The 21,103-nt window shown below is 51.7% G+C and overlaps 1 protein-coding gene across 3 annotated transcripts in view; it reads right to left on the bottom strand.

Annotated features, from left to right (window-relative positions):
* The window catches only part of ATP2B2 (ATPase plasma membrane Ca2+ transporting 2), a 210,824-nt gene that overhangs the window by 25,307 nt on the left and 164,414 nt on the right, over window positions 1-21,103 (bottom strand). For all 3 annotated transcript variants that reach the window (XM_032649883.1, XM_032649881.1, XM_032649882.1), the window contains 3 exons: window positions 19,193-19,435; window positions 7,645-7,886; window positions 6,439-6,673 (listed from right to left, as the gene is read on the bottom strand). In XM_032649883.1, the coding sequence (XP_032505774.1) occupies window positions 6,439-6,673; window positions 7,645-7,886; window positions 19,193-19,435 (720 nt within the window). The remainder of the gene's footprint in view (window positions 1-6,438; window positions 6,674-7,644; window positions 7,887-19,192; window positions 19,436-21,103) is intronic.

Raw genomic sequence — 21,103 nt, 5'->3', positions numbered from 1 at the left:
GAAGGAACCAACCCTGCCGACACCTCGATCTCAGACCTCCAGCCTCCAGAACCAGGAGACAACGCAATTCCGCTGTTGGTGGTACTCTGTAATGGCAGCCCTAGCAAAGAGTGCAAAGAGTTAGAACGCTGGTCCAAAACCTGACTGTGGACAACTTATGCCCACCGGTCCCTTTCTGCACTCAGGAATTTTAAGAACAAGAACTGACACTGAAAGTATCTTGCCTCTATCCACACCCCGTCCACACCACCATCTCAAGCAGAGGTCACTGCCCAGTCCCTTCCCAGTCTCCCTGCCTCTGGCCCCGCCTCTTCCATCTTGCCCCTACCCTGACCACCAGCTACCTGCCCCAGGTTTAGCCTGTGTGCCACTCCCTTTCTGGGCCTCCACCCCGCCGCTGATAGAGAAAATCCCAACTCCTGAGCACGGCCATCCTGGGGCGGAGTGAGAAACAAATGCCGGGCACAGGCAGGGCCTAGGTCAAGGTTAGGGGAGGCCCCTCCAGCTCCCCGAGTTCTCTAACAGGCCGGCTCTGTGGTGGCAGGTAGTGATCTCCCTGTTGTTGAAGGGCTGGAGCGGGGCGAGCTGATCATGGGCCTCCTCTCAGTGTATTTCCAGAGTCTGGGGAGGAGCCTTCTGGGGCCCACTCAGGGATTGGGGCCACGTGAGCAAGGCTTCTGCCTCGTGCCATGGCGGCTGCTCACATAACCAAACGTGACCTCCTTTTATAGAGCCCGAGGGAGTGGGGATGTGGAAGGTCCAAGATCCCGTTTACATAATTTATCGATGTCCTCACAATGGCTGTAACCTGGCTGCAGCCCCCTGCTGTCTCCTGGCCCAGGGGACAGGAAAGAGCCGCTGTTCTTTTGGGAACACACACCTCATCTGGCTTCTGCCCTGAAAGGAATAATTTAGGTTATGCTTGTTTAAAAGATGCTTGGGGTTGGAAGGGACTCTGGGTCATGACTCTGACCCTCTGCTCATTGCCTAGATCTCCTCCCACGCATCCCTGACAGATGGTCAGAGAGCCTCTACTTACTTGCCTCTGTTGACAAGGTGCTCATCCCCTCTACGGTTGACTGCTCTAAGGTAGAACAAGTCTATTGTATCCTTTCACATAATCTTTCTGTTTTTAAAAAATTAATTTATTTTTGGCTGCGTTGGGCCTTCATTGCTGCGTGCAGGCTTTCTCTAGTTGTGGTGAGCGTGGGCTACTCTTCATTGCAGTGCGCGGGCTTCTCATTGTGCTGGCCTCTCTTGTTGCGGGGCACAGGCTCTAGGTGCGTGGGCTTCAGTAGTTGTGGCACGCGGGCTCAGGAGTTGGGGCACGTGGGCTCTAGACTGCAGGCTCAGTAGTTGTGGCTCACGGGTTTAGTTGCTCCGCGGCATGTGGGATCTTCCCGGACCAGGGCTCAAACCCATGTCCCCTGCATTGGCAGGCGGATTCTTAACCACTGCACCACCAGGGAAGCCCCCCTTTCACATAATCGTTCTTTTTTCGGATAAGAGAGCAGTTACTTTGGGTCAGACCCATTCTCTTGTACAGAGACAGGGTCTTTGGTAAAGATGTGTACAAAGAGTTCTGGGAGCACAGCGGAGCACACTGTTACTTTAGAAGGAAGTGTGTGGGGAGAAGAAATCTGTGGGAGCTTCCTGGAGGAGGGGATACTTGATCTGCTTCTTTTCAGCCAACACTAACTGAGGCTCTGATGCCTGGCACTGTGCCCATGCTGGGGCTGCAGAGATGACCAGTTCATTGTGGTCCTGGCTGCAGACAACTGTCCCATGAGGTACACAGAGAAGGGGAGGGTACTGCAGACACTGCTGCGGGTGATCTGGGTGGCTGAGGCCAGGGGAAGATGTGGGGTAAGGGCTGGTGGCCTTGGAGCTGGAGAGGGGCTTCAGGTCCAAAGGTGTGGGAGTCAGGGCCTTGTTCCTTCAGGCCTGGGAGGCATGGCAAGTTCTGAACTGGGAGTGAGGTGATGGGTGCCATGTTTTAGGAAGACTTCTGTTTTCAAGACTGTCTCAGGAAGCTGAAATCTGCCTGCTTGGAATCCCTACCCTCTGGGCTTCCACTGAACAAGCCAGACTGGGAAAAAAGGAGGAGGCTAATTTTTATGGTCTGCACACTTTACTCTGCAGTGGAAGTGTCTCTGCCCTGTGGAGAGAGGGCTCAGGGGCCAAAAGGCTGGGCTGGGCTTTGCCCTGGGCTCCCACCTAAGCCTTGGTTTCCTCATCTGTAAAATGGAGTGATAGCCTCCGTCCTTCACGGAGGCTGGAGAATTCTGTGACAGCAGCAAAGGTCACCAAGCTCAGGGCCAGCACATGTTGGTGATGTGTGGGTGGAGAAGGCTGGCAAGATGCTTGACCCCGGGCTCCCTTGTTTGCTCTTTCCGCTTCAGGGTGGGTACAGGGACACACAGGAAGGATACAGATGCAGGGTGTGCGATGGGGGTGCAGCGGGCATCTAGAGCACTTGGAGGCGCAGGTGTCTGGGGCGGTGGGATGGGCTGGGCTCCCCACCATGACCCTTGGATCAGGTATATTAAGGGCCTGTGACCTGCCTTGAAGGTGTGGGGGGGGATTCAGGACAGATCTGGAAACACCGGAGGAGCCTCCCCTGGCCACCAAGAGTTACCCCACTTCCTTTACAGGCAGTGGGCCTCGTGCAGGGTAGGTGCTTGGTCAACGTGGGTCACTGTGAAACACCTTTGTGCTTAAGTCCCTCGAAGCCTGACCCGGGTGAATGGATTTGGACGGGCACATGCAAACCCTCTACAGTTTGGCTCCAAGCTCCCTTCCCAGCCTTTTCTCTCATAAACCCAGCTAGGGTTTTCACTAGTCCCCAAACACATAGCATCCCTCCCCACCTCTGTGCTTTTGCCTGTGCTGTCCCCTCTGCCTGGGATGCCCTCTCTCCCTGGGATGCCCTCTCTCCCTGAATCTCTGTGTCACAAATCTTTCCCATCTTGCACATGAAATGCTCTCTGTTCAGCAAGCTATCCTTGGTCCCTCCAACCCAGTGGGACACCTCCTGCAGCTGCTCAGCCCTTCCTTTTATCGCTTCACTCACTCATTTATGCAACGACCAGCTATGGAACATCTAACCGTTCCGGGCAGGGAGGGTGCAGAGAGGATGAAGACCTGAGCCCCAGAGGCATTGATCTGGTTGAAATGTGCTTTCCCCATAGATAAAATAGCTGTAAAAAAAGATTCCTTCTTTTGCTAAAATTATCCTAGATATTTCTCACTGAGGAAAACCAGCCAGGAAATGGGTGCTTCCTGTTTTCATTAAATAAAGGCTTTTAAACATCTGTTGTTTGTGGCGACAGCAGTTGTCTGTGACTTCGAGGGTTCCAAACACCCCCGGATAACCCGGCAAATCCCAGGCCGCTGCTCTCCTGATGGCTTCATCCTCACTGGCTTCCATCAGACTTGGAAAATGCACCACTGTAGCATCTTGGGGGAGGGGGGACTTGCAACCCTGTTTTTATCTGTTCTGTCCTTTGTCTTCTCAAGGGAGGAAGGGAACAGGAGCTTCTTTCCCTTGACAGACGGGGAAACTAAGGGAGGGAGGCCGAGTTTCTTTTCCTGCAGCAAATGAATCTGACCAGGCTTGCGGGACCCTAGAGGCAGTCTGGGTGGGGATTTTTTTCTCTGGCCGGCCTCACGGTTGTCCTGGCAACATACACACACATGCTCACCAGAGGCAGGGACCCTCTCCAAAGGTCACCCGAGAAACTGGTGACTGTGGCTGCCTCGGAGGTGGTCACTGGGGTCTGGTGGTGGCATGGGGGGCTACTTCACCCTGTTTGTGCTATCGAACCTTTTGAATTTGGCGATGATATATCACCAAGCCTAAAAAAAACAAACAAATCAAAAACCATACCTGCCTGTCTCCTGAGGCTCTGCGTCCACCCCCACCCCATGGGAGATGCTGAGTCAACAGGTCAGAGCTTTAATACTTTCTTTTGTTTTTCTTTTTTTCCCTGTGCCACGCAGCACGCGGGGATCTTAGTTCCCTGAGCAGGGATAGAACCCATGCCCCCTGCAGTGGAAGCCCGGAGTCCTAACCACTGGACTGCCAGGGAAGTCCCTGAGCTTTCATACTTTCAGGCAGCATCACCAGTAACTCCACTGTGCCCCTCACTTGTTGACGTCCAACTTTCTTATTGTTCAGGTGGAAAAACTGAGGCCCGGGGCAGTGATACACCGGAGGTCTTCTGTGAAGGAGCGGCAGGGGCGGGATGAGAACCCATGTCCCTAGACTGCTGTGTCCCTCCAGTATGTCCCTGCCCTCCAACACAGTCACAGCTTCCAAATCCACATCCCAGGGTGAGCCCAGGGGAGAGAGAAGGTCACCCACAGGGATGTGTTGACGGAGGGAAGCAAAGAAAGGCATGAGAGTAAGCCTCCCAGGCAGCTGGCTCAGAACCTTAGAGCTGGATGGGACCTGAGGGGCCCCCAGGCCGACCACCCATTTTACAGATGAGGGGACTGAGGCACAGAGAGGAGAAGTGGCTTGTTAGTGGCAGAGCTGGGGTTGGAACCAGGCCCCCTTTCTCTGACATAGGCTGAACGTGTTCCCAGCCCTGCTGTTTTAGGCTTGGGGTGGGAGTGAGGAGGCATGTGTGTGTGTGTGTGTGTGTGTGTGTGTGTGTGCATGTGTGTAGAATACTATTATTGTCCCTAGTCTTCAGATGAGGAAATGGAGGCTCAGAGAGGTTATGTAACTGGCCCAAGGTCACACAGCTCATAATGCCACGGGACTCAAAATCCCAGGTCTATCTGATGCCCGAACTCACACTTTTGACCCCTCTCCCTGCTGCCTAAATGTGAAAGTCCACGTCTGTGACCTTCAAGTTTCACTTAGTCTTTGGAATGCAGAGTCTTAAAACAGCGGGGCCAGGAGCTTGGAGGGCATCTTGCCTGCTCCCTTTCACTTGAAAGAAGGGGACATGGAGGCTCCAGGAGGAGCAGGGAACAGCCAGGGGCCCCAGAGGATGGTGTCAGGGTAAGCGGGGGACACTGAAGTTGCCCTTGGTGGAGGAAGGCGGCCCTGAGACAGGCTGGGACCTGGGACCGTTTGCTGCAGTGCTTGCACCTGGACAGACGTCTCCTCGAGCAACGACATACAAAGAAACTATAAGCGACCAAAAATAACCGCGTGCATGCCCATTTGGGGCAAATTATAGAGAACAAGATACAAAAAAGACCAAAAGAACGCAACTGCCACTTCACAAGAGTCGGGAGCAAAAGCAGGGTACTGGGCATGCCCCCTGCACACAGCACCACCTAAGGGGTGGGCAGACCACCTAAGCCCCCCCTTCGGCCCGACCCCTGGACACACCTCTACCGTCACCCCACAGAAGGAGCCAAGAGCAAAGGAACCTGTTACTTGTTCTCACTCCCCCCTGCTGCAGCAGGAGCCCCAGTAAAGCCTTGCCTGAATTTCTTGTATGGCCTCCTATCAATTTCTATTGATTAAGGGGGCCAAGAATCCTGGTCAGAAACAGTCCCAAGGGGCAGCATCACCAAATCCCACTGCCGAGGCCAATCTGGGCCCGGCAGCATTAGTCCTCGAGGAAGAGGAGGCCAGCCCCTCCTGTGCCCTGCCTCCCGGGCTCCCAGGGTGAGCTCGCTCGCTCTGCCTGCCCACAGCAGCATTTCGGAGATTTGAGGCAGCTCTCTCCTCTTCCCACACCCTCTTCCCAGCCTGGGCAGCTCGACCGACCACGCACGTCCCATCCTTCCCCAACCCTGCAAATTGCCGGCACTGAATTCTTGGCTTTCCCCCCAGATGCAGATTCAGCTAAAGGAGACTGAAGACCCACTGTCATCTGAGCACCCCAGTAGGCGCACATACTACATCACTTTTCTCGATCTTTACGGGGAGGGGGTGCTGTCACCCGCCCCTTCCCTTCTGCTTGAGAATTTGACCTTTGGTTAACTTTCCAGCTCTGTTCCCCTGGAAACCTGATAGAGGCAGACTGCCCGCTGCATCACTAGGGAAAACTAACTGGTAAACTTGGTCTGGATGGGGAGAACTCTAAATGCTGATGGGGATGCCCACATTTGGGGTCTTCTTGAGTGTGGTAACCTTTGTTATTGGGTGTCTCCTTTGCAGGGACCCTTGAATCTGGGCCTATGGGTTTGGACAGGAGATCCTGGCTCCTCTGAGGCTTCTAGGGCAGGGCAGCCTTCACGGTAGAGAAACGCCAGCTGGCAGGCTGTGGGTTGCACCCCATGTCCCAAGCAGGTAAGTGTGGCTACGCTAGCCTTAAGAGCCTGAATGTTTAGGAGTAGGTACAGAGAAGACCCCGTGGGCCTTGCAGGGAAACTGAGGCTTAGAGGGGTGAGGCGACATACTCCAGGTCACCCAGCAGGCTGGACGCCCAGCTTCACCCCCTTCCCCAAGCTCCACGGCGGGGCACCTGCCTCGGGCCGCACGGGGTCCTCGATGCCCACCACGCAGATACAGGTGAGGTCGTTGAGGATGTCATTCTCGTTGTCCCAGTCGGGCTCGGGGCTGCCGGGTAAGTCGCGGTAAGCCACGCAGATGGTGCGGAGCCCGTCGCAGGCCATGGGCTCAATCACCTTCTTCACCATCTCATCCCGGTCGCGGGGCCGGAAGACCCGGGGCTCACCCGCCCCGTTGAGGATTTTGCAGCACCTGGGGGAGGTGGGAGGGGGCCGGGTAAGGTCCAGCCAAGGGCCCAAAGACCCTCCCTCCGATGGGCTCGGAGCTCACCCCCACCTCCCCAGTGACGGACGTCCCACTGGCCGTGGTTGGTCATCCAGGGCTCGTCCAGACCATCTCCCATAATGCTTCAGGGGTGGTCCTGGCCCCTGGGCCCCAGGCAGGGATGAAATCAGGACCAGCCAAAAAGAAATCAGGCGGCCTTGTTGTAATATCTGCCCCAGGCCATTTCAGCAAGAGCAGATCTACTTTGCTCTGTTTCATCTTCACAAGATTTCATCTGAAAAAAATAGTTCCACAGCGAAAATGGTTTTCAGAGGGCATGAAACCTCCGCTAGTGGTTCCTGACCCTGCCTGCGCCATCAGGATGGCTTGGGAAAGCACTGAATAAACCCCGCCGACACACACACACTGCGGGCCCCACACCAGAGGTTCCAATTCAGTTTGTTGGGGGCGAGTCCAGGAATCAGTGTTTTTTTTTTAAAGCTCCCTGGGGCGATTCTATGTGTGACCAGGGTTGAGTCCCCCTCAAGGTACAAATGGGTAAACTGGGGCCCAGAGAGGGGGGCTGACTTGCTTAGTTCTCCAGGCTTACTTCTGGCACCTGGAGTCAGAGGACACCTGCTCAGAGTGAAAAGTCACGCCGTCTACCAACTCCACGCTCAGGGGAGTGACGTGAGGGGCTCTGACAGGGATAATGGGAAGAACTTCCTGATGAGCCAGTGACTTAGGGAGGGGAAGAGGGAGGACTCCCTGCAGAAACCTTTAAGAGGAAACAGTAGCAAAAGCCCTGGGGGAGGGCACGTGCAGGTGGTCTTGCTGCGGGACCCTCCCCGCGGCCCGCCCCTCCCCGCGGCCTGTGCCTGCGCCCCGCCCCCGCCCCCGCCCCCCCCCCCCCCCCCCCCCCCCCCCCCGCCCCCGCGCCCCGCTCCCGCACCGCTTACTTCTTGAGCACGATCTCCGAAGCGCCCTTGCTGTACATGCGGAAGCTCTCGTCGGGCAGCTTGATTACGGTGCTCATGGACTTGCGCACGGAGTTGAAGGTGTAGACCTTGTACAGCTTCTCCTCCGGCATCTGGCTGCGCACAGACTCGTAGTCCTGCTTCAGGTCCAGCACGAAGCCCAGCAGGCCGCACTCTGTTTTGTTGCCCACCTGCTTGGGCAGGGCGCCCTCCTTCTCCGGGGGCTGCGGGGAGAGGAGGGGTGCTCACCGGGCTGCCGCTTGCCTGTGGGTGGGGCCACCCCTCCCCCCCACCTCAGGCTTCTGCGTCCCAGACCCAATCCGGGCTCTGTTTGAAGGGAATTAAGCAAGATCAGCTGTTTAAAAATTATGAACTATGTCAAACATAAACCTGTGACCGAATGATAAAAAAATTTGCGCACAGACCCTCCAGTTCTGGAGAACCTTAGTTCTACGCCATGTTTGCTTCAGATTTTTCTTTTTTAAGAAGTAAAGCCTAACAGATAAAGTTGAACCCCCCATGTACCCCTCCGTATCTGCATAACGCACCCCTTGTCCCAGAAAGAAACTCTAACTTAAATTTGGCATTAATCCTTGCCCTGTGTGTTTTAACTTTTTATTTCGAGATAGTGCTAGTTTCACAGGCAATAAGAAATAACACAGAGAGATGTCATACATCCTTCATCCCGTTTCCCCCAGTGCTCACTTCCTGTATGACTGTAGCACAATGTCACAACCAAGATGTTGACACTGATACAATCTAACCCGCTGGATTCAGATTTCACCAGTTTTAGTGTACTCCTGTGTGTGCGTGCGTGTGTGTATGTGTGTGTGTTTAGTTCTAAGCAACGGCATCACATGTAGATTCCTGTGACAACCGTCATCAAGACACACAACAGTTTATCACAGCACTCCCTGTGCCACCCTTATGTGACTGCAGTCACCTCCCTCCCTTCCCCGTCCCTGCCCCTGGCAACCACTAAGCAGTTCTCCAGCCCCATGATTCTGTCATTTTGAGCATGTTATATAAATGGAATCATACAGTATGTAACCTCCGGAGACGGGCTTCTTTTCACTCAGCACAATCCCCTGGCAATGCAGACAAGCTGTTGCATGTGTCAGGAGTGTGTTCCTTTTCATGACTGGGTAGTATTCTGTGCTCTGGATGCAATGTCCCTTGTGACTTCAGTTGAGGTTGAACCAAATGCAGCTGCTATTTTGGTACGTCACAATGGCCAACCATTGGCAATTTCATGTAGTTTGACCTAACGTACATATGTGCAGCACTGTTTTGCATGTTGAAAACGTCATGTAAGGAGGCTGTACATATTCTTCCGTAGCTTGCTTCACTCATGGAATGTTCAATTTTTGAGAGTCATCCCCATTCACAGCGTTAGTTCGTTTCTTTTTAACTGGACACCACAGCCCCTGCCCTGAGCCTCAGTCAAACCACCGACCACATCTCCCCAGCGCCTCTCACTTCTTCGTGCGGCTGCCCGAACACGAGCTGTTTCATGCCTCTGTGCCTTCACCCCTGCTTCCTCCTTCCCTGCCAGGCAAACTCCTCCTTGCCCTTTAAGGATCAGCACAGATATTTCCTTGTCTTTGAAAATTGCTTTGTGGGTTTGTCACCCCGAGTAGGAGTTGCTGTATTCTTTCCCCCCTGGGTTCTCGGGGCAGCACAGAGCCCGGCACACAGTAGGCATTTACTCATTGTTTGCTGGATGGCTCAACGCAGGCCAGTCTGGGGTGCGGGAGGCACAGGCGAATAGGTAAGAACGAGACACCTCCACGTGGGCGCTAATGGTGGGACTGGCAGGCGGCTGAGGGAAGTTCATAAGGCAGGTAAACTCACCTCCCGTGGGCAGCCGCCACACGTGCATATACACACTCAGACCACTGGTATAAAATTAACCTGCAACGACTCAGGTGGAGCTGGCTTTGGGAGTGGTAAAAGCCACCACGGATAAACCCAAAGACCAGAGAGATATTGAAGAGGAATAATACCTGTGAGCATTCTGTGTCCCCCGACACCGCCATGAGTGGCCCTTTGTGGGTCTCAGACCAGCCTTGCACAGGAACCCTTCGTGTTGTTCCAAAGAGCAGCAGGCAAGAAGAAGACGGAGTCTAGAAGATGCTGCACGGACTGGCTGTGCGGGGGGCAGGATGGCAATAGGATATGTCCCTGGCCAACTGCCCCATCCACAGTTAGGACTCGGGCCCTGGGAGCAGACCCGAGCCCTGTCGGGTCATGGGCATTGACCTAGGCGTACATACCCTTAGACCCTAAGCTCTTGTCCTCAGTTTCCCCATCTGTAAAATGGAGAGGCTCTAGCAGATGATTTCTAGCTGAGAGAAAAATCAACCCACTCCTTCAAGTGGATGGTGGATGGCGGTGAAGGATGGTAGAACAAGGCAGAGCTGCAGGTCCCTCAGAGGGGGTCTGGGGGCCACGGGTCAAGCCTTAGAACACCCTCCCTGCTCCATGCCATGTTCAACTATGTCCAGGCATCATGGGCCTTGGAAGCCTCCCCACACCCAAGCTCTTCAGTGGGATTTGATCTGGAAGCAGAGGAATCTGACAGTTTCCCCTTTCTGATGTTTGGGAAAAGAAATTCAAAGTACGCCCCTTAGTCTCTGCAGTATGCAGTTATGTTGTGTTTTTAAAATTTATATATTTATTTACTTATCATTTTTTTTTACAATTTTATAATTAACCTTCTGGTGATTTCCAGGGTTTTATGTATCTTCCACAACAGTTTTTTCCCCTCCACTGATGAAAGAAGATGATGACATGGAAGACTGAAATAAAAATGCCTAATTACTCATTCGCCCAAGAGAGCTAAGCAGTTATGCCTGTGAAACAGGCAGCATTTCATTACCCTCTGTGAGATATTTTAATTTTCCCCTAAAAGGATTTCAAACAATCTATGGTTGCAAATGGCAGAGCTGCCTCCTCCGTAATTCAATTTGTTACCATGAACTTGAGCTCTAAAATCGCCTGCGTGCATTATTAAGAAGCAGGGACTGGCGCCTTTTTTCTTTTGGCTTTTTTTATCTTGATAAACCCAGAGGTTTTACTATTGCTGTAGACTCTCCATGAGTCTTGCTCTCCAGGGCTCTAATTCTGTAAGGGAGTTAAGGCGTTGGTTTTGAGGGGCAGGAAGCAGGCTGGGGGGGAAGTGATTTGCTCCTCATCACAGACCTGCAGGGGGGCAGGCCTGGGGCTACCCCCAATTCCCCTGATTCCTAGTGCCACACCGTATCCAGCGCATTTCCCTGTATGGGCACTAAGCCCTTTGGGAGTGCTGGGTGCAGCTATGGGTGTAACTTTGAGAGGACAATTCATGCTCCTGTTTTGGGATGCTTGGGGGTCACTAGAGCTAAGACCAAGGAATGACGACTTGAAGAGTGACAAGTTATAAATAACATCTGCAAAAATGAGATGAAAAGGAACATAGCTGGCAGGTACTGCCTCACACTCATGAGGATGGCCATTATCCAAAACAAAACAGAAAACAAGTGCTGGCGAGGATGTGGAGGAATTGGAACCCTTGTGCACTGTTGGTGGGAATGTAAGATGGTGCAGCTACCGTGGAAACCAGTGTGGAGGTTCCTCAAAAAACTGCACATAGAATGACCATATGATCCAGCAATTTTACTTCTGGGTATACACCCAAAGGAACTGAAAGCGAGAGACCTGAGAAGATATTTGTACACCCGTGTCCACAGCAGGATTATTCACAGTAGCAAACAGGTGGACGCAACCCAAGTGTCCACTGACAGATGAAGAGATAAGCAAAATGTGATCTACACATACAGTGGAATATTATTCAGCCTTAAAAAGGAAGGAAATTCTGACGCATGTTACAACATGGATGAACCTTGAGGACATTATGCTAAGTGAAATAAGCCAGACAAAAAAGGACAGATACTGTGTGATTCCACTTACACGAGGTCCCTTGAGTGGTCAAATTGATAGACACAGAAAGTAGAAGGGTGGGCGCCAGGGGCTGGGGGAGGGGGGGAGGAGTTAGTGTCTGATGGGGACAGAGCTGCACTTGGGGAAGTTGAAACGTTCTGGAGATGGGTGGTGGTGATGGTTGTACAATGTGAATGTACTTGATGACACTGAACTAACTGTACACTACAATGGCTAAGATGATAAATTTTAAGTTATGTGTGTTTTACTACAATATTAAAACATCCTCAACACCCCGTCCTCCCTGTGCCCCCAAACGCGGCAACCACAGCACGGTGATTCGCGGCAACTCCCATAGGATGCCGACTGTGGGAGCGCATTAGAAATGACTTTTTGCTTGATGGCTGTCTCTGGTGGCCTAGCCCCCTCCCCCTCCCCCCTTGAGGACAGGCACTGGCAGATGAGCCTCCCCCGACGCCCAGATGGACCACCAGGCAGCCTCGGCAGCTGCAGCAGTGACTTCGCTAGCTCTTTACCAAGCTCTGCACGTGCGTCCTCGGTTGCGTCCTCATGGCTCCCTAGGGGTCGGGCTGTTGTTATTCCCATGTGCACAGGGAGGCCTGGAGAAACCAGGTCACACAGCTAGTAAGTGGCCGAGCTAGGATTTGACCCCAGCGGTTCTCAGCTCTGAGCCCACACAGCACACGCCCTGCCTCTCTTCACTAGCATTTGAGATGGTTGTTTAACTAGGTAACTGGTGGGTGATTGGTTTAGAGCCCATGGTCGGGGGTGGGGGGGGGGAGGGCGGTCTTGCTTATCTCTACTTCCCACTCGGGGTAATTAATGAATATGAATTGAATGGATAAACGAATAATGTGGTGTCTGTGGGTGTGGAGAGCTGCTGATGGGAGGCCAGCTGGGATGGGATTTTGTCAGAATTTTGGCCTCCGGAATTGTCTGTCATCTGAGGGTCTGCCTCCCCAGGAGCCTCTCAGGTGCTGGGCCTCGAGGAGCAGCAGGGGGCAGAATCGTGGACTTTCCCCAGAGACTGCAAAGGCTTAGGGCGGGGTGTGTGTCCTGAACAGCTGGGGCAGGCTAAAACGTCCTGGGGAGACACACGATGGAGAGCAGGTTTCCTGGGGACCTTCCCGAGCTTGCCAATGCACTGTGCATGTGTGTGCGTGTGTGTGTGTGTGCTGTGTGTGGTATAATGTGTGTGGTATAATGTGTGTGTGGTGTGTGCATGGGGCGTGTGTGTGTATATTTGTGCATATACCTGTGTGATCTGTGTGTAGAGTATGTGTGTGGTGAGTGTGTGTGCTGTGTGTGTGTGTGTGCTGTGTGTGGTGTGTGCATGGGGCGTGTGTGTGTATATTTGTGCATATACCTGTGTGATCTGTGTGTAGAGTATGTGTGTGGTGAGTGTGTGCTGTGTGTGCGTGTGTGTGTGTGCTGTGTGTGGTGTGTGCATGGGGCGTGTGTGTGTATATTTGTGCATATACCTGTGTGATCTGTGTGTAGAGTATGTGTGTGGTGAGTGTGTGTGCTGTGTGTGCGTGTGCGTGTGTGTGGTATAATGTGTGTGTGGTATGTGCATGGGGCGTGTGTGTGTATATTTGTGCATATACCTGTGTGATCTGTGTGTAGAGTATGTGTGTGGTGTGTGTGCTGTGTGTGCGTGTGTGTGTGCTGTGTGTGGTATGTGCATGGGGCGTGTGTGTGTATATTTGTGCATATACCTGTGTGATCTGTGTGTAGAGTATGTGTGTGGTGAGTGTATGTGCTGTGTGTGCGTGTGTGAGTGTGTGCTGTGTGTGGTGTGTGCATGGGGCGTGTGTGTGTATATTTGTGCATATACCTGTGTGATCTGTGTGTAGAGTATGTGTGTGGTGAGTGTGTGTGCTGTGTGTGCGTGTGGTGTGTGTGTGCTGTGTGTGGTGTGTGCATGGGGCGTGTGTGTGTATATTTGTGCATATACCTGTGTGATCTGTGTGTAGAGTATGTGTGTGGTGAGTGTGTGTGCTCTGTGTGCGTGTGTGTGTGTGTGCTGTGTGTGCATGGGGCATGTGTGTGTATATTTGTGCATATACCTGTGTGATCTGTGTGTAGAGTATGTGTGTGGTGAGTGTGTGTGCTGTGTGTGCGTGTGGTGTGTGTGTGCTGTGTGTGGTATGTGCATGGGGCGTGTGTGTGTATATTTGTGCATATACCTGTGTGATCTGTGTGTAGAGTATGTGTGTGGTGAGTGTGTGTGCTGTGTGTGCGTGTGTGTGTGTGTGCTGTGTGTGGTATGTGCATGGGGCGTGTGTGTGTATATTTGTGCATATACCTGTGTGATCTGTGTGTAGAGTATGTGTGTGGTGAGTGTGTGTGCTGTGTGTGCGTGTGGTGTGTGTGTGCTGTGTGTGGTGTGTGCATGGGGCGTGTGTGTGTATATTTGTGCATATACCTGTGTGATCTGTGTGTAGAGTATGTGTGTCGTGAGTGTGTGTGCTGTGTGTGCGTGTGGTGTGTGTGTGCTGTGTGTGGTGTGTGCATGGGGCGTGTGTGTGTATATTTGTGCATATACCTGTGTGATCTGTGTGTAGAGTATGTGTGTGGTGAGTGTGTGTGCTGTGTGTGCGTGTGCGTGTGTGTGGTATAATGTGTGTGTGGTATGTGCATGGGGCGTGTGTGTGTATATTTGTGCATATACCTGTGTGATCTGTGTGTAGAGTATGTGTTTGGTGAGTGTGTGTGCTGTGTGTGCGTGTGTGTGTGTGTGGTAGGCGCCTGTGGTGTGTGTTTTGTGTCACGTGCACAGGGTGAGAAGGTGGGATATAGGGATTAACAGTGCTGTTAAAAATCAGAATTCCCCATTCAGGGTTATGTGCTTTAAACTGTTCTCCTAGGGATGGTGTTTGCAAAAACAAACAAACAAATAAAACCAAACAGAACCAAAACAGCTGCTGAATCCAACACAAAGGCCCCTGTCGCCTCACGGGACAGAGTGAAGGGCCGCCCCACCTCCCCATCTTAATGCCCTGCTAAGCCAATTCCAGGGGCTTCTGTGCCCTCTGGAGCCCCTGTCTTGGCCAGAGCCCCTCGCAGAGCTGGCTTGACTCAGGGGGTTTGAGGTTCATTGGAATATTTAGTTGCACCCTGGGTTTGGAGCCAGATCTGAGTTCAAGGGCTGACTGCTTCCTAGAGTCACCTCCCCACTCTCCCCTCCTCTCAGGAGCTCTAGGTCTAAGATTTGTGAGAAATACCATCGAGCCTGCCTTTGGGGGTCATGGGGGCTGTCTGTGGATGAAGCCACCTCAGTTTGGGAACGGGGTAGACTGAAGACCCGGAGTTTCTAACTAGGTGAAGTGTGGCTCATTTATTCGGGAACACCATCCTTCCAGGCAGATCCTCCCTGCTCCTTCTTCCAGAACCACTTCAGGGACTCCAAGGAGATTTGTTTTTCTTTCAGTAGTTCATGTTTCCAGAACATACGCCATAAACTTCCAACAATTCGGCTCCACGAGTGCCCATCTTCATTTTAATAATTCAAATATTAACTGTAGTGTCAACCTACGTTAAAAGAGGTCTCATAAAATATAAACTGAAAGTCCGCTTGGGTGGTTTCAGCACACAGAATAAACGTGGGTGGAAAAGGAGAATGTTTTCCCAAGAAAGCTCCGTGCCTCTAAAGTCTGAGGAGGAGCTATTTCCATTTGAAAGCTCAGCTGCAGCTCAAGAAGCAGCAGGGCTACAAGAAGAAGAAGCTAGCAGAAGTCTTGACGTTCAAAGAGTCGGAAGCGACAAGGCAAATCTGAGGGTGTGCCAGGATTTCTGAGGTGGGGAAGCAATTTCTGACTACAAGATGATTCATGTAGCTTCCCTCAGAGGGCAAGTTTCGTTCCTAATGATTAGAAATAGGAGTGGAAAGAAGAAAGTTCTGCCATCCGCAGAAGGGATGGGGCATGGGGCTGGGGCTGGCCCTCTGAGAGGCGCGTCCTGGGTCACTTTTTCTGGCCTTCCCCCTGGCAGCCTTGGCTCTCACACCACCCTCCACCCGTGCCTGGCTGGTTCTGGGCATTGTGATGAGAAAGCCTACTAAGGGCTTATCTGCCGCCACCCAACTCCCCCTCAGCCTTGCCAGCCTCGCCTCTCATCACTGTGGCCCTGGGAAAGGTCCAGGCCACAGACCGCCACATCTCCTGAGAGGTCTCTGGGCTTTGGCAGGCTGTGGCCCTGCCTGGAATGACCTTGCTCCCTCGCCCGCTGGGTAAACTCCTCCAGAGTTCTCGGGACTCAGCTCTGTCACTTGGTGTCAGGAGCAGCCCTGGGCAGGTTACTCGATATTTCTGCAGCTCTGTTTTCTTAGCTGCAAGACGGGAATTGTCCTATTTGCCTTGATTACCTGGAAGGGATGTGGAGGGTCAAACTAGACAGTGGCTGGCAAAGCAAACTACAGAGGGTAAGGCTCAGAAATAATAATAGAAGTGATAAGAGTAGCAACTGGAGCGGTCTGAGCGCTTGCTACATGTCCAGCACTGTGCTGACTGACAGCCACACACACACCTTCTCATCTGATCTCAGAGCAGCCCTGGAACTGCCTCAAGGCAAAGGTGCAGCCAGAGGACTTGGAGAAGGAGTGGTGGTGAGCTGTGCAGGCTCTGGACTGGACAGACCTGGATGTGAACCCTGGCTCAGCCTCTTATCTTCTCTGGGGCTCTGGGCATGTTCTTTAACTCCTCCCAGCATCAGTGTCCTTATCTATGAATTGGAGATGTGACGTCACCTACTTCATGGGGTCCTCATACAAGGCAACATGTGTTAAGCACTCAGCAATGAGTCTGGCTAAGTGAATATTAGTGATTATGATTCATTGTTTACTCATTTTACAGACTGGAAAACAGAGGCTTGAAGAGGTTAGTTAACTTGCTCAGGGTCACATGGGTGGTAAGTGCTGCAGCTGAAGTTTGAATCTTGGTCTGTCAGACTTCAGAGCCAAAGCTCCTGACCTCTGCTTACTGGACTGGGTGTCAGGACATCTGGATTCTAACTCCACTAACCCGCAGGGTGACTTGGCCCAAGTCCTCTCCCATTTCTGGGCCTCAGAGTAAAGTGAGGGGGCTGGACCAGGTGGTCCTTAAGGTCCGCAGATCCATGTGAATCGGACCCTCTGGACTCCGGGCCTTCCTTCCTGAGACCAACCAATACTAAAGATGCTGCAGAATTGGTTTCAAGGACCAAGAACCGAATCTGGACACCCTACCCAATAGCTGGCTTTAGGGTATCTATAAGTTGGCTTTGCCACTAATTGGTTGTGTCACTTTGGGCAAGACCCTTTCCCTCTGTAGCCCTGATGCCTCTGCTGTCTATGCGTTTATTGATTAGCCTCTGCCTGGTTACCGAGGGATGATTTTACTGCTGACGAACAACAACGCTAGTCACCCTGAGCGCTGAGTGTGAGCCAGGCCTTGTGCTAAGCACTTCCCACTTACTAACTCATTTCATCCTCACAGTAATCCTATCATCTCCCCCAGGAAACTGAGGCACAGAGAGGTTAAGGAACTTGTTTACAGTCACACAGCTAGTGAGGGATTTGAACCCAGGCCGTCTGGCTCCAGAGTGTGAGCTTTAACTACCACCCAGACATACCAGGGGCCTCTGCTGTCCCTTCCACGCTGACGGCCATCAGCGCCCAGCAAAGAGAACCGTGTAGCCAGGGTTCTTTCAGGGAAGCCCCAGAAAGAAAGGCACAAGGGTTCTAGGATGCCAGGGTTCAAGGCACAGAAGGGGACACTGGCGCCCGAGAGGTAAGTGACTTGGCCTGTTTACAAACCAAGGATCCCGGTTCCCAGGTCCTTGAGCTCTTTCCAGGCTTGGCAGATACACTTTTCCCCAAGGCGGACTGATGGACCCCTGTCCTTGAAGCCACCTGGATACAGCCTCAGTCAACAACATCTGGAAATGAATTTTAGCTTTGCCACCGGTGCTGTGAAGCACTGCCTAATTGAGCCTTATCGCTGCAAAGATGTTTCGCAGCCCTCCTGGCAGATCCAAGAACTCCTTTTTGACTGTAATTGCATAATATACATCTCAATTCAAGCCCATCTTGCAGGGCTCTGCCCACACAGCCACCCCCATCACCAGAAGCCTGTTCTGGGAATTGCCCCACTCCCCTCTCTGCGGGACGAGATCATTAACAGCATCTCAGTTATTTTAGGAAGGCCTGGGGAACAGAATAAAGCATCGTCAACCTCCCTTGATTCCCAAATCGGGGCTGGGAGGTAGGGGATGGGGTGGGGTGGGGAGAAGACAAAAACGCCGTCTTTTCTGGCATTCCCCCGCCCCGCGCTCCTGCCGCCCCCAGCATCCTCTATCATCCATCTGCACGCTTTCTCCCGACCTACTTTCTCCTTCTGTCAGTGCTGCCTCCCCAGCCTGCAGCTCAGGGCTGATGCAGGAGTACCTGCTCAACCGCAGGGGCGGGTGCAGTCCTTGCAGCCCCAGTGTCTAGAGGCAGGACTCACCTCCTCCCGTACCCCCCACCAGCCTTTGGCCCTTTGCCGCTGACGTGTGCTCTTCTCTCAGATTTGATAAAGCTTCTGGCACTCCCGCCACCCAGCCTGATCCTGAAGGTTCAGGCCGGCTCAGGAGCCGAAGGAGAGGTCAGGGCTAGGGCACGTTGGCGGGGTAAGCAGGAAAGCTCAGCTGCTCACCCAGACGCTCACACTGTAGAAATGTCCTACATCTAGGAGCCGACGGGGCTCTGGATGGACAAGTTTGTATTTCTCTTCATTCGAATACTGGTTAATCACCAAAAGGCAACCTATGCTTCTAAACCAATCAGGGATTCTAGCATGACGCGTCCAGGCAGCTGAACTGAGACAGGAATATGAGAGTTTTTCTTAACAAAACTAGTACTACCACTACTATTACTAACGACAATGTCGTCGCCAGTGGTAGATTGTGTACATGGCCACAATTAGTACCCTCTCTGAATCCACGCCCTTTACAATGTGACTTTGAAGTTCCTCCCATTAGAGATGGAGTCTATTTCCCCGCTGCTTGAATCTGGACAGGCCTCTCGACTTGTGTTGGCCAATAGGACGTGGCAAAATGACAACGTGAAGAGCCCAGATTAGCTTGCTGGAGGAGGGGGACCACACAGAGCAGAGATGAACCGTCCCAGCTGAGGTCATCCCAGATCAGCCTAGAGTCCTGCCAAGATCAGCAGAGCTGTGGATGTGACCCACCTCAGATACACGAGGACATGGTCCCCCAGTTGAGCCCAGCCTGAACTCCTGACTCACAGAAATGTGAGCTAAATACACAGCCTGGTTTTCAGCCACTACATTTTGGAGTAGTTATACAGCAGAAGCTAACTAATAAAAAGACTATTTTTTTGGTAGGGAGGGCAATGACAGGGTCTAAAAAACACAATTAACAACAACCTTTTTTGTGTGTCATGCAAACAGCAGAGCTAAGTCAAAGAGAAACAAGCTGCTTACTATCTGACCACCCAAAATGCATCAGTAGGATTTAAAATTATGCATCACATTGCTTAGCCCGCCCAGGACTTCTGTATCGCCCCCTGGACGCTCCTCCCTCTGGTGGAGGCTGCACCACTTACCAGAATCTTGGTGGTGTAGGCGCTGTTGATGGCAATGGCGCTGACCAGCAGCTCCATGGTTTTGGCGTTGATGGAGCTGGGGTCGGGGACCTCCTTGTAATGGACGTCGCCCACGTAAACCTGCACCACCGTCATGCGATTGGTGGTGAGTGTGCCCGTCTTGTCCGAGCAGATGGCCGTGGCATTGCCCATGGTCTCACAGGCGTCCAGGTGGCGGACCAGGTTGTTGTCCTTCATCATTTTCTGGGGGAAGGGGCAGGTGAGATGGCAACAGTGAGGAGAGGGAGCTGGGAGGCAGGGTCACGGTGTAAACACGCAGGAAATGAGGCAGAGCTGCCCCTTTGCTTCACACATGTGCAAAGGATCTTGCTTGCTACAGGCCCTGTCATCTGGACTCTCTTTCTGTGTGCAGCCCTTTCTCTCTCTCTCCCTCTCTCTCTCTCTCTCTCTCTCTCTCTCTCTTTTTCATTTCTTTTAAATTATTTGAGGCATTTAAAAGAGTTGATTAGTTGACTTTATTAATTTGGATTACAGAAGTAATCTGTATTCTTTATGGAAAAAATAGGGAAAAGGATGATAAATGAAGATTGGGTCCTTTCTGATTACTTCAAATAGTTTCCTCTTACACCCTAACAGAAATAAATTCCTTATTTGGTTATGAGTTTTTTCAAAGGTACCATCTTTCACTGGTGCTTGGTTTTCACTGTCACTTAGGTTTCACCCAAAGTGAATAAATTTAAGTTATACATATGTCAATAGACATAGGACACTATCTGGAAATAAACAAAATATTAGTGTCATTATTTCTGGGTGGTAGATTTATAGGATTGTTATTGCCTTCTTTTAAAAATCTATAGCTTCTATTTTTCTACAATGAATACATACTATAACTTGTGTAATAAAAATCACAAATTTCTTTTAAATATAGATACACAACAAAGAAAGTCAATCAACCATAATCCTACCACCTAGCACGGATACATCTTACATATCAATATCCTTTCTTTTAAAATGTATGACAAAAATGAAATCCTACTCTACATATTATTAATTTTCTTATATTCACTGTCCTTTCTCTCTTCCTAGCATCACACTCCTAGCTTCTTCCAGGTTCTCAAGCAAATAACGCACATAGAGTGATTCTCAAGGAACCACCACTCTTACTGCAGGCCCTTATGACACAGTGACCCTATCTGGCAAGGACGGATGTGAAAAGGTGCATTTAGCTAAAGGCTGAGTCAGATGTTGTTCTAGTCTGTGCCTAGGAATCTGATTTCCTTTATTCTTGCCCTCATTATAACTCTTTATACCAAGGGTAAAAAAGGAGTGCAATTAGAATAATTTTATAGCAGGTCATGTTACTAAAAAATGAGTATTGGTAGAATTATGTGCTCTTGCAGTGTCTCTTATCATAACCTGTGGTAATAGTAACAATAAATGTATGTGGAATGGATGTATGTTGAATGGATGCATTCAGCGGCAATTTGAGTTTGCAACACACTTCACAGTTTGTAAAGTTCTTCCGCCCTTATTTTCTCATCTGATGTCACGAGGATCCTATGATACCTTCATGGACTCTTGTACTCCACTCTGGCAACCAAAGAAGCCAAGGCAAAGCAGCTTGACCAGGGTGACACACCTGCTGAGGGTTAAAGCTGGCATTTGAACCCAGCTCTGTTTAACCTCACAGCCTGGATCATTCCATCAGGACTCTGCCCATCTGTCCTCTGTGAAGAGGGTTCGTCTCTGGGGCTTAAGAATCTATAGGCCAGGGCTTCCCTGGTGGCGCAGTGGTTGAGAGTCCGCCTGCCGATGCAGGGGACACGGGTTCGTGCCCCGGTGTGGGAGGATCCCACATGCCGCGGAGCGGCTGGGCCCGTGAGCCATGGCCGCTGAGCCTGCGTGTCCGGA

This window comes from Phocoena sinus, chromosome 11, assembly GCF_008692025.1.
Source record: "Phocoena sinus isolate mPhoSin1 chromosome 11, mPhoSin1.pri, whole genome shotgun sequence".
Classification (NCBI taxonomy): domain Eukaryota; kingdom Metazoa; phylum Chordata; class Mammalia; order Artiodactyla; family Phocoenidae; genus Phocoena; species Phocoena sinus.
This window is presented reverse-complemented; position numbering and strand designations above follow the sequence as displayed.